Source organism: Dromiciops gliroides, chromosome 6 (genome assembly GCF_019393635.1).
Source record: "Dromiciops gliroides isolate mDroGli1 chromosome 6, mDroGli1.pri, whole genome shotgun sequence".
In the NCBI taxonomy this organism is placed as follows: domain Eukaryota; kingdom Metazoa; phylum Chordata; class Mammalia; order Microbiotheria; family Microbiotheriidae; genus Dromiciops; species Dromiciops gliroides.
The window spans coordinates 243,432,420-243,445,664 of NC_057866.1; the positions used below are offsets into that span (position 1 = coordinate 243,432,420).

The window sequence follows — 13,245 nt, forward strand, 5'->3', positions numbered from 1 at the left end:
AATTAAAATTAAGGTATGATATGTAATTTATTAAGATATTGGTCTGAATGTTGTATAAAATTTATAAAATTCTGATTACTTAAGAATATTTTTTCCCCAATGTCCTTAGGAAGACACACTACTAGGGCAACATGCTATTATAGAAATGCTAATTGAATTGCCAATATTTGGTGGATATTTAGCAAGGCATACAATACTCCCAATATTTCATAAGCAAAAACATTTGTTATTTCTATAATCCATCATACCTGAGAGCTAAAGAAAGGACTGGGGCTACATGTACACGTGCTCGAATATAATACTTGAAATTTATTATTTAAATTTGCATTTGCTTGTCACCCAGGGTTCTTTTAATTAATCATCAGCTAGCCCAAAGAGCAAAAAACACTTTTCTGACATTATCTGGGAATTCACATTTGAAAATCAAAGCATGTGAACCAAGGTCAAGCTATCGCCTCAAAGTAGGTCAGGCAATTATTCAACAAATCTGCAGGCCAGACATTGGCTCTGCATGTAACATTTTGATTGTTTTTCCTGGCTTTTTATAGCCATGCTTCTTGCAATCTCTGGACTTTGAAAGTTTTTAACATTTTCAGAAAATAACAGAATGGTCAGTATGGTTTGAAACTTGTACCGTGACTGTGTCCTGGTTTTGTAGCTGCTATCAAAATCACAGAATCACAGGTTTGAGCTGGAAGTAACCTTGGCACCTTCTTTTACATACCCCTCATTTTACAGACAAGGAAACTGAAGCCCAGAGAAATTAAATGATGAGCCCAAGGTTACACACTTAGTAAGTAGCAGAGCTAGGATTCAAACCCAGGTCCTCTGATTCCAGACCTACCATGCTATCCCAAGGGGAAGCTAGGTGGTAATGTAGATAGAGTGTGGCCCTGGAGTCATGAGGAGGTGAGTTCAAATCTGGCCTCAGACCATTGACACTTACTATCTGTGTGACCTTGGGCAAGTCACTTAATCCTTATCTAGGGCAATCTCCAGTCATCCTGACCTTTATCTTGCCACTGGACCCAGATCCTTCTGGTGCATGCTTTTTTTTTTTTTTTTGGCGGGGCAATGAGGGTTAAGTGACTTTCCCAGGGTCACACAGCTAGTAAGTGTTGTGTCCGAGGCCAAATTTGAACTCAGATCCTCCTGAATCCAGGGCTGGTGCTTTATCCACTGTGCCACTTAGCTGCCCCCCAGATGGTTCTGGAAGAGAGAGGGAGGTTGGTGACCTTGCACATACCTGCCTCACTTAAATCCAACTCACTCCAAGTCTTGACATCACCCCCAATGACATTCTCTTTGAGAATGAAGAACAAACAACAACCATGTTTTCCCACTGTGTTCTGAGGAACCTTTATTAGGAATCTGGAATGTATCTGCAGGGCATTTAAAGTCCAGATCAGATTACTTATGTAAGACATATGTATGGCTGCCTTCTAAATATAAAGATAACTTGGCTCATGCGTGGCATGAAGAGATATCTGATCTGGGATCAGCTTCACCCTTCTCCAAGGAAGGTTACAATTTCCTACTGTGGGAAACAGGAGGAGGGCCAGTGGCTGGATGCTCACTCCTTCTCTTACCTATCTCCAAGAAGGATATTGGGATAGAGTTGTTAACCTTAACCCACTATGGAGAGGGAAGATACTAGCAGTTGAGGGGAGAATATGAAAGGTAGAAGAAGGTGGTGCTTGTACTACAACTTGAAGGAAAAGAGATTCTATGAGGCAGAATTGAGGAGGGAGTACATCCCAGGCATGTGTGAAAGCCAATGGAAAGGCTCAGAAATGGGAGGGAGGAAGGGGCAGGGAAGCTAGATAGTGCAGTGGATAAAGCACCAGCCCTGCATTCAGGAGGACCTGAGTTCAAATTCAACCTCAGACACTTGATACTTACTAGCTGTGTGACCCTGGGCAAGTCACTTAACCCCAATTGCCCTGAAAAAAAGAAAGAAAGAAAGAAATGGGAGACAGGGTGACTGAAAAAAGGTCAATTTGCCCAGATTATAGAATATGGGCAGTAAAGCAATGTTCAATAAAGCTGGAAAGATAGGATTAGCCAAATTGTGCAGAGTTTTAAAAGCTAAACAGGTTTCCCAATACACTGCTGGCTTAAACTAAGGTGGTGACAGGATGATAAGGGGTTGGCCATAAGAGATATGGAAATAGAATTGTGGCAAGCTTTGTCAACTGCTTGGAAACATGGATGAGGGAGAATGAGGAGTCAGGTAATTTCAATATTATGAACCTGAGAGACTGGAAGGGTGGTGATGTCTTTGACAAAAATAGGAAAGTTTGGGGGAAAGGGAGCATTTTAAGGGAAAGATGAAGAGTTCAGTTTTATGCATGTTTAGTTTGCAACTTTGGAATAATCCTCAATTCTTCTCTCTCCCACATCTCTCATTTGAAGGGTTAATTATATCTCTCCACCTGTTCCTTTCTCTCTTCTCATATGGCCACCACCCTAGTTCAGGCCCTCAATACCTCTTGCCTGGATTATTGCAAAACAGTCTCCTGAATGGGCTCAGTATTTCCAGTCTCTCTATTTCCAATTCTTGTTCCCAAATCATTTGGAACATGGGTAGCCCATGTGCTTGATTTCTATTTTTGAAATGTGAAAAGATATTGAGGAAGACTCTCAAATTGGGTGGACCCATTGTAGAAATTGGCCACCAGACCAGAAAATCCTCTCTAAACCATAAATGAAATCTAACTTCGAAGTCATTACCCCTGGTTGTCCTAGTCATATTCAGTCATGCAAGATGGAAAGATTCTTGGGATTCTGGAAGTGCATATGTTATCGAGCCAACAACAATTTCTCCATCACGACGGTACCTACAGAGTATAAAGCGGAAGTGCCAGGTGACTAATAGTGTGCTCAGGAGTTAACTCTCTTCTTATTAGGAATATGAGTAAAACATAAAATGATCAGGAAACATGATGACACATATATTTACATAATTTGTAAAGGACTTATAATGCTGTAGGAATTCTGTAAAGGGTTTTGCCATCCTTTGAATGAAAAGACCTGGTATCAGTGTTTGGGACAAACTGCCTCAGTTTGCCCAAATAACTCGAGGAGACTACCAAGTCAAGCAGAGACAGATTTATTGCATTCTCATGAGAACGGGTGACTTCAATACCAGGAAATTCAATATACCAGGATATGAGGACCGCGATAGGAGGTTCATGCTTTGGATTTTTATAGGAAATATTTTTTTTGGGGGGGGGAGTCCCCACGTGCACTGGGTGAGCTCACAATCTAACATCCAATCCTGTCTCACCCAGGATGCGTGCTTAGCTTGTGATCAATATATAGAGACATGTATACGTGTAAGGGGGAAAAGAGGAGGGGGAAACAATGTCAAACCGAGGGAAGAGAGGAATAGATTGATAAGGCTGAGGAATGTCGAAAAAGAAAAAAAAGAAAAAGGGGGAGGCAGGAAACATCCCTCTTTCTGATCGCAATTAATCCATGACAGGGACTGGGGGTCTAACATGTGATGGGTACCAGGCAGGTCGGCCTTTACAGGCAGTAGCTGACAAGTGATAAAGACTAAGCAGGGGTAAATGGTGCTAATTGGCAATAAAACTTAAACAGAGACAGGAAGAACTGAGTAGCAATAAAACTTAGGCAAAGACCGAGAAACTGACTATAATGGGGGGGGGTGCTCCTCAGAGTTTAATCTGACTCAAATCCATCATTTCATACATCCCTTCAATGCTCAGTTTAAGAGTCACATCCAACAAGAGGCATGCCCTGATGCCCCTTGTGCTTAGTGGCTTTCGACAATTACCAAGGGGATTTTGTTGCCTCAAAAGAGAGGCTTCTATCAGGATCATAGATTTAGGGCTGGCAGGTACTAACCCCTCCCCTCAAGCAGTTTAGGCTAGTTTTTCCTTAAAAGGTATTGAGATATTCCTTGAGACTCGTTGGCTCAGAGTGCTCAGACAGTTGAAGAGATTTGCTTATCACCTCAATCTGAGAGCAGTCACAAGGAGCTAGTGGGATATTCAGAGGTTTGGCTGGTGAATGGTGGAAGCAATCTAAAGTTGGGATTGGGAAAGGACTGAGAGGGCACATGGTACAGGTAGGTGGTGCAGTGGATAGGGCACTGGGCCTAGAGTCAAGAAGATCTGAGTTCAGATCTGACCTAAGACACTTACTAGCTGTGTGATGCTGGGCAAGTCACTTACCCTGTTTGCCTCACTTTCCTCATCTGTAAAATGAACTGGAGAAGGAAATGGGAAACCACTTCATATTTTTATTTATTTGTTCGTTTATTTATTTAGTGAGGCAATTGGGGTTAAGTGACTTGCCCAGGGAACCACTTCATATCTTTACCAAGAAAACCCAAAATGTGGTCATAGAGAGTCAGTCAGACATGACTGAAAGGACTGAACAAAAACAACAAATTGGGTTAGCTTGTATCATATCGTTGTCCCTGAGTTTAAAATCCTTTAGTGCCTCCAGATCTTTTTCACGACTTGTCTATCCTTGCCTCCATTATGGGGTACTTGTGTATTGTGATAAAATGCTGGACTTGAAGGCAGGAAAACCCAAGTTCAAATCCTGCCTAATACTTATTAGCTGTGTAATCCTATACAAGTTACTTTTTTTTCTCTTAGCCTTGGTTTCCCTCTTTATTTGTTTTTTGTTTTGGGGTTTTTTTTGGGTTTTTTTTGCAGAGTAATGAGGGTTAAGTGACTTGCCCAGGGTCACACAGCTAGTGTCAAGTGTCTGGGGCTAGATTTGGACTCAGGTCCTCTTGAATCCAGGACCAGTGCTTTATCCATTGCGCCACCTAGCTGCCCTTCCTTCCCTTTGTAAAATGAGAATAATACCTAACAGGTTTAATAACCTATATAAAGTACTTTATAAACTATAAAGCACTATGTAAATGCTGGTCATTATTGTTGGGTGGTTGATTTTTGAACCCAAATATAAGGATTTTCTAGTTAGCTTTATTAATGCCCATCATTCTAGCTCATTCAAATCATTCTGGATCCTACCTCCATTGTCCAATATGTTAGCCTTCCTTCCTAGCTTCCCCTCATCTATCCAGTTGCTATACATGCTACTTAAACTTTTATCCACATCATTGATAAGATATTAAAGAATCCAGGGACAAGGACACATCACCGGTTACTCTTTAGGATTTCGGTTTGGAAGGGATAATAAAGGTCAGCTAGAGCCTTGCCAAAAACTAAAAACCTTGCCAAAAGCTGTGATCTTTGTCACTAAAATGGCTGAGCCAGAATTTAGAGTCAGGTCCTCTGACTACAAATCCAATTATCTTGCCCCAATAGTGTCCTGCCTCCCCCCAGCAGAGACTCTACCTAACTGTATAATCATCTTTCCAGCTTTTCTCCAAGTATAGCATGAGCTCATTCTGATGACTTATTATTTTTCTTTTTTTTTTCATAAAAGTATTTTATTTTATTATTTTCCAGTTACGTGCAAAGATAGTTTTCAACATTTGTTTTCATAAGATTTTTAGTTCCCAAATTTTTCTCCCTCTCTCCCTCCCTCCCTTCCCTTCCCTTCCCCCTCCCCAAGACAGAAAGCAATCTGATATTGGTTATCTATGTACAATCACATTAAACATTTCTGCATTAGTCATATTGTGAAAGAAGAATCAGAACACAAGGGGAAAAGCTCAAAAAAGAAAAAAAAAAAACCAAAAAGTAGAAACAGTATAATTCAATCTGCATTCAGAATCCATAGTTCTTTTTTCTGGATGTGGAGAACATTTTCCATCATGAGTTCTTTGAAACTGTCTTGGATCATTGCATTGCTGAGAGGAGTCAATCCTATCACAGTTGATCATTACACAATGTTGCTGTTACTGTGTATAATGTTCTCCTGCTGATGGCTTGTTATTGACCAATAAAGTAATAAATCAACATTTATTAAACACCTCCTATATACCAAGCACTACACTGAGAGCTGGGGCTACAAATCAAAAGTAATTTCCTGTCTCCAAGGAGTTTATATTCTACTGAGGTTAGAACATATTTACAGATAAGTAAATAAAGGATTTATACCAAATGGACACCAAGTGCTTTCTGCAAAAGGTAAAATAGTTCCTGACAATTCCAATAATCAAGAAAACCTTCTTGAAGGAGATGACACTGAGGCAGTAGGCAATCAGATTTAGGTTATACATGTGTAATTATGTAAAACATTACCACAGCAGCCATTTTGTTTAAGAAAACTTGAATAAAAGAAAAAAAATGAAAGAAAATGAAAAATAGCATGCTTCAGCCTATATTCAGTCAATACCAGTTCTTTTTCTAGAGGTGGATAGTATGTTTCATCAGTAGTCCTTTGGGATTGTCTTGGATCATTGTATTGCTGAGAGTAATTAAGTCATTCATAGTTCTTCATCAAACAATATTGCTGTTACTGTGTACAATGTTCTCCTGGTTCTGCTCACTTCACCATACATCAGTTCATAAAAGTCTTTCCAGGCCTTCCCGAAATTAATCTGCTTGTCATTTTTTATAGCACAATAATATTCCATCACCATCATAAACCACGACTTGTTTAACTATTCCCCAATTGATGGGAATTCCTTTGAATTCCAATTCTTAGCCACCACAAAAAGAGCTGCTATAAATATTCTTGTAGAAATATGTCTTTTTCTCTTTTGGGGAATGTCTTTGGGATATAGAGCTAGCAGTGGTATTGCTGGATCAAAGGGTATGCACAGTTTTACAGCTCTTTGGGCCTAGTTCCAAATTGCTCTCCAGAATGGTTGGATAAGTTCACAACTCCACCAACAGTGGATTGGGTGACACTTGTTTTGATGCCTGAAGGGTTCCAAGAGACAGGACTGAGGAGGGAGAGCATTCCAGCCATGGGGAACAACTTGTACAAAGACATGGTGATGGAAGATGAAATGTTACTCTAAGAAATTGCAAAGTGGACCAGTTTGGGTGGAGTTGGGCTTCTTAAACTTCTCCCACTCGAGACCCCTTTTTGCCTAAGAAATTTTTATGCGGCCTTGGGTATATAGGTATATATAACCTTTTACTGTTGTTAAATTTTTCAAGACCCCTACATTCTGCCTTCTTTACAGGACCCCATATGGAGTTGTAACCCACAGTTTAAGAAGCTAGGGGCTGGGGTAGCTAGATGGCGCAGTGGATAGAGCACCGGTCCTGGAGTCAGGAGGACCTGAGTTCAAATCCGACCTCGGACACTTAACACTTACTAGCTGTGTGACCCTGGGCAAGTCACTTAGCCCCAATTACCTCACCAAAAAAAAAAAAAAAAGAAGAAGAAGCTGGGGCTAGTATGTAATGAGAGGGAGCCTGAAATGACAGGCTGGTGCCAGACTGTAAAGGCTAAACAAAGGAGTTGGTATTTTATCTTATAGGCAAGGTGAAGGATCTTGAGGAGAGTCATGTGGTCCATTCTCTGATGAAGACATGTGAGCTCTTATGATTAGTTTCCCTTTCTAAATGCTCTAAGCTAAGGAAGGTATCCCTATATGGTGAATCTTGAAGCTATTCTCTAACCACATCACTACTTTGCCACAATTCATAAGGAGACCAGTTAGGAGGACAACCTCACTGACAGCCCACCCCTCTTTACAATCGCCAGTAAACTTGTACTTTCAATACACAGACATGCAGACCTCAGTCAGTGATCATAAGACTTAAGGGAAGCCAAGAAGAACATCATAGATCCTTGTTCTCTGTTGATCTGATTCCAGGACAGACCACTTTGTGACAGGGGAGCATAAAACAAAGAGTACAACTTATTATAAACTGAAATAACAGCTGGGAGATATATTCCAATCCCTAACATAACCAGAATATTTAGAAGTCGTATCCCACTAATAGGGAGGAAGATATTATCTCTGAAAAGGACCAATTTTAGACATAGTTGGAGTGCAAATTTTTGTCATTTTGATCTTTCTCCTGCTTTGTGGGATCTCAGACTAAAATATAGTTGGAAACAATTCCTTTAAAAGTCAAATGATACAGCAGAATTTGTGGTCAGAGCACCTGTATTCGAATCCTGGCTTTGTCAGCAATTGAACTATCTTTTCTTTAAGGATGAGGGGATTTTGTCAAACAAAAATAGGAGTTAGAAAGGGTATTCCTCCATCAATTGTGGAATGGCTGAACAAGTTGTGGTATATGATTGCAATGGAATATTATGGTGCTATAAGAAATGACAAGCAGGATGATTTCAGAAAAACCTGGAAAGACTTGTATGAACTGATACAAAGTGAAGTGAATAGAACCTTGAAAACATTGTACACAGTAACAGCAAAATTGTATGATGAACTGTGAATGATTTAGCTATTCTCAGCAATACAGTTGCAAAGCACTCATGATAAAAAATGTTCTCTACCTCCAGAGAAAGAACAGATGTTATCTGAATAGACTGAAATATATTATTATTCTTTCTTTTCTCTTTTTCCTTCCTTCCCTCATGTCTCCTTGAACAAAATGAATAAGATGGAAATGTTTTAATGGCTGCATATGTATTACATATATCAGATTGCTTACATCTCTGGGATGGAGGGAAGGAAGGATAGTTTAAGTTTTGAACTCAAAACTTAAAAAAAAACAACAATGAATGTTAAAAGATTTTTACATGCAATTGGGGGAAATAAGTCATTTTTAAAAGGGGAGTTGGTACATTCCTGGCAGAAGAAAGAACATGAAAGGGCAGAGGCAGGAAAATGAAAGATGTGTTTGGTGATCAATTCAGTTTGGGATATAGGAGAGAAGAGGGGAAATCTTCTGGCTATATAGGTATTTTGGGATTAGATTGTGAAGGACCTAGGTTTGGACTTAATTTGATAGTAATGCTTAGCTAGAGGAGCAGTGTGGAACAGTGTGGTAGATAGAGTCAGGAAGACAAGGTCAAATCCTGCCTCTGACATATTCTGGCTAAATGATCATGACCAAGTACCCTAGGCAACTCTTTATAAGCTAAAGAAGTGTTTTGAATCTGCTTTAGTTCCTTACTTGGAGTCCTCCACTTTGATGAAATTATTTACATTAAAGTATATTAAAAATGCAGAGACATCAAAGGGTTTGAGGAGAGGGAGGAACAAGATAAGAGCTGTGCTGAAGGAAGATTAATTTGGCGGTGGTGTGTAGAATGACAGGAAGTAGGGAGCTACTAGATTAAGGGATAAAAGGAGATAATATTTGTAATGCACTATATAAATGCTAAATATTATTATTAAATCACTAAGTGATTAGAGATTGTGAAGGATTGAACTATTTGTGGGTTAGAAAGGAAGAGGCCGATATGAAATATTTTAAAGGCCTTATAACTAGAGCAACCTTTTTTATTTTTATTTTTTTTAAATATGGGTCGAGCCAGATTCCAAGAAAGTTTTTTATATAGTGGATGCCAAATGTGGGTAGTGGATAGCTTGCCTGAGAACCATGAACATTTAGCTTCAAGTCTTGCCTCTCACCCGTACTGGCTGTATGATCTTGGGCAAGTCACTTAAAACATTCAGCATGGAAAAAAGGAATGTTCTCCCACAAATGGGTTTTAGTACAGTACCTGGAACATAATAGGTGCTTGATACTTGTTGACTTGAAAGTCAACATAAGCCTAGCTTCCTAGTGGGAAATGATAAATCCAGTCCATAAAACCAAGGGTTGATTGGTCTCCTTGTCGGCTCTGAGCCTTTTCCTCGGCAGTCCCCCATGCCTGGAACTCTCTCCCTTTTTATCTCTGCCTCCTGGCTCTCAGGGATCATCTAAAATTCCACTTTCTACAAAGTGTCTTTCCCAGCGCTAATCTGAGTGACTGCCCTCCAAGGCTACCCCCAGCGGAGCTGGGCTAGCTTGTTCGTCTGCAGTTTCTCATACTGTTCCTCCATTGGACTGTGAGCTCCTCGAGACTTAGGGACTCCCTCCCACCACCGGCTTTCTCTGTATCCCCATTGCTAAGGGCCCTGCCTGGCACACAGTGGGGACTTAACAAACATTTGTGAACATGTTTGCGTGTTGTTTCCCCTCATTAGATGAGCTCCTTGTGCGCGGGGCCTTTTTCTGTACCCCCCAGCGCTTGCTTGGCACACAGTAGGCACTTATTGCATTTGCACGTTGTCTTCCCTGAGCTCCTCTGGGGCTGGCCCTGTCGGTCCTTTGTCTTTCTCGGGATCCCCGGCGCTGGGCACACGGCAAACGCCTGCTGACCCTGCAGACTGGCCGGCCCGCCACGTTCCCCCCACCCCCAGCATCTCCTGGGAAGAGGCACCCCTGCACACACGTGCTTACGTGCGCCCGGCCGCCCGAGAGCAGCCCTTCCGGGGCAGGGCGGATCCCGGGGCAGGTAGCCGAGGGCGGCCCGGGGTTCGCAGAGGAGGGGTGGGGAAAGGGGGCGGAGCCGAGCGGGGCGGGGCCCACATCGCTGCGGCTCCGCCCCGGGCTCCTCCTCCTGTCCCGCCCCGCCCCCTGCCGGCTTCTCGTCCCCCTCCCCCTCCCTTCTCCCGCTCGCCTGAGGTTGCGGCTCGAGCTCCGCCCAGCCCCTCCCCGGCGGGCTCCTCCTCCGGCTCGGCAGAGGCTCCGGCTCGGGCTCCGCCCCGCCCCGCCCCCCGGCGGCCCCTCCCCCTCCCTCGTCGGGCTCGGCCGAAGCTCGGCTCGGCGGCGGCCGCGGCGGCAGCGCGGAGCTCGTGGAGCCCCAGCGGCGGCAGCATGGCGGCCGTGGAGAGCCGGGTGTGCGAGACGGCGGGCTGCAGCAGGGAGGCCAAGCTGCAGTGCCCCACCTGCATCAAGCTGGGCATCCAGGGCTCCTACTTCTGCTCTCAGGTCAGCCCCGCGCGCGCGAGCTCCCGGGCTGCGGCCCCCGAGCCGGCGGGCGGCCCAGGACCCCGGCCGGGGGAGCCGAGGAGGCGAGGCCAGGGCGGAGAGGGGCGTGTGGGAGGGAGCGCGCGCGCGTCCCGGGCCGGGGGGCGTGCGCGCGCAGCAGCCGCAGACCATGTGGAGGGGCTCCCTTCCCCCATCCTGCGGGGAAGGGGCTCGCCGAGCCGGGACCCTCAGGCGGCCCCCGCCCCCGCCCGGGTCACGTGGCCGCCGGCTCCGGGGCGGGCCGGCTGGAGGGAGGGAGGGAGGAAAGGGAAGGGAAGGGTCGGTCGCAGGCCGGCTGGCCGGGCGGGGGCGGGGCCCTCGGACCCTGCTCTGGCCAAAGTTAGGGGCCGGAAGGCCGGGGATGGGGAATCTGACCCCCCAGGCCGAGAGCTCCGAGGGGCGGCCGAAGACGTCGAAGCCCCCTCCCCCCGGGCCCGGCGCACACATTCTACAGACCGGCAGACTGAGGCCTGGGGCTTCCTCGGGCGGGGGGCCCGGACCTCCCCGGCGCTCCCTTCCTTGGAGGCTTTGAGCCCCGATCAACTTTAAATAAAACGGGGGCTGGGGGTGGAGAAAGCCTTGTCCCGGCTGCCCAAGCTATGAATTAAAATGCGGGGATCGAAGAGCGTGAGTCACCTTGCTCCGCTGTCACGAGGGGTTCCCTCTGCTTCTCAGACCCAGGAAGGGCCGGTCGGGGTTATATAATGGGCGCTGGGATATTTTAGTAAGTTGTGCCTCCGAGGAGACTCCAACCCCCAGCGATGTCATTCTGCCCTGCTCCTTGCACTTGTACTCCTGTTATTTCTGTCTAAGAATTCCACACCTAGTGTTAACACACTCCTTTTTAGACTGGATGAGTGATTTCACGAGCTCCAGGAATCCCTGGTGAGGAAATAACCCTCTACCTGTGCAGATAGACGACTGCTCAACTGGGGAAGGGGGCTCAGAGGTTAAAGGACTCGCCCTTTGTTATACTGGTAGTGTCAGAGGGAAGGCTTGAACCCAGTTCTTGACTCTGAGGTTGTTTTCTATACTTGGGATTGGAAAATATTGACAATTTCTAGCTTCCAGTTTTGATGACAACTGAAAGTTTATTGAGGGGGGAGGTACAAAGCTTTAGCCCATGCCCTGTCAGCAGTGAAACTGAGCTATGCCACTCAGCAGTACCCAAGACAGACAGGCAGAGTAGAGAGTTCTGACAAAAGGTGAAGGAAATGGCAAACCACTCCGGTATAGTTGCCAAGAAAACCGCATGGACAGCCTTATAGTGGTGGACAGAAAGGCCTGAATGCTACGGTCCATGGGGTCACAAAGAGACACCAGCTGAACAAGAACCACGAAGCTTTCAAGGATTGTTGGAGCCTGGCAGATCTGGTTCAACTCCAGCCTCTGACAGTTGGCATCTACACTGACTGTGAACAAAGCCTCCATCCCCTTTGGTTCTTCTTTTTCTCATTTGTGAAACGGTGGGGTTTCATGATCTTTAGGGTCCTTTCCGGCTCTGAACTTATAACACTGTAATCATATACATACTCTCAAGTCTGACACCCTTTAGAAAGCTACTGAAAGCTATCTCAGCTCCAAAATAGGTTCTTTTAAGTTATTTTCTAGCTCCAGTCTATGATATTGTGATCATTCACATATGTGTGAATATATCACACAAACACATATGCATGATATATATGTGAATGATTATGGTATCATAGATACTACCCATATATGTGTTGCCTGACACCCCTTAAAACAGCTTCCCCCCAAAGGTATCCCATGTTCAAGGTACATCCTCTAAGATCCCTTCCAGGGGATCCTATGATATGAATATAACTAAGCAGTTAATAAGTGAGGGTTATGGAAATCTAAAGTGTTGGAAAAATTGGGTAAGATTTTTCCAAGATACTGATTTGAGAGTAAGCGGAGCTTCCTATCTGATTTTCTTAGTGCTTCTTTGATAACTGCTGTTGGTATCCCTGAATTTTAAGTTATTCAGAGTTCGATGATTAATAAGGGTTTATTGAATTAAATTGAAACCACTCTAGTTCAGACATTTGTTTCCTCTCTACTTCTGGTCTTTCCTCCCTCTGGTAGTTTGCACACAGCAACCAATTTAATCATCCTAAAGCAGCATTCTCATAATTATCACTGCCTTCTTCATACTCTGAGTGGTTCCCCTTTGCCTATAGAATAAAGAAAGGCCCAGCATGTCTTAGGGTTTTCCACCTCAGTGCCTTTGTTTAACTCTTCGCTTCACCTAAGGCCCTCCTCCTATCCAGAAATCATAGTGCATTTATTTAGGGGATGTCATAAGATCATAGATTTTGAGTTGAAAGAGACTTTAGAGATCATTTAGTACAGCAGTTCTCAAAGTATGGTCCGGGAATTTCTAAGACCCTTTTTTCTGGGT

The 13,245-nt window shown here is 44.2% G+C and overlaps 1 protein-coding gene across 1 annotated transcript in view; it reads left to right on the forward strand.

The window, feature by feature from the left end:
• The first annotated feature begins 10,615 nt into the window (after positions 1–10,615).
• Positions 10,616–13,245, forward strand: part of METAP1 (methionyl aminopeptidase 1) — a 77,936-nt gene continuing 75,306 nt past the window's right edge. Inside the window, exon 1 of the mRNA XM_043971045.1 lies at positions 10,616–10,805. Within this exon, the coding sequence (XP_043826980.1) occupies positions 10,692–10,805 (114 nt within the window). The 5' untranslated portion in view covers positions 10,616–10,691. The remainder of the gene's footprint in view (positions 10,806–13,245) is intronic.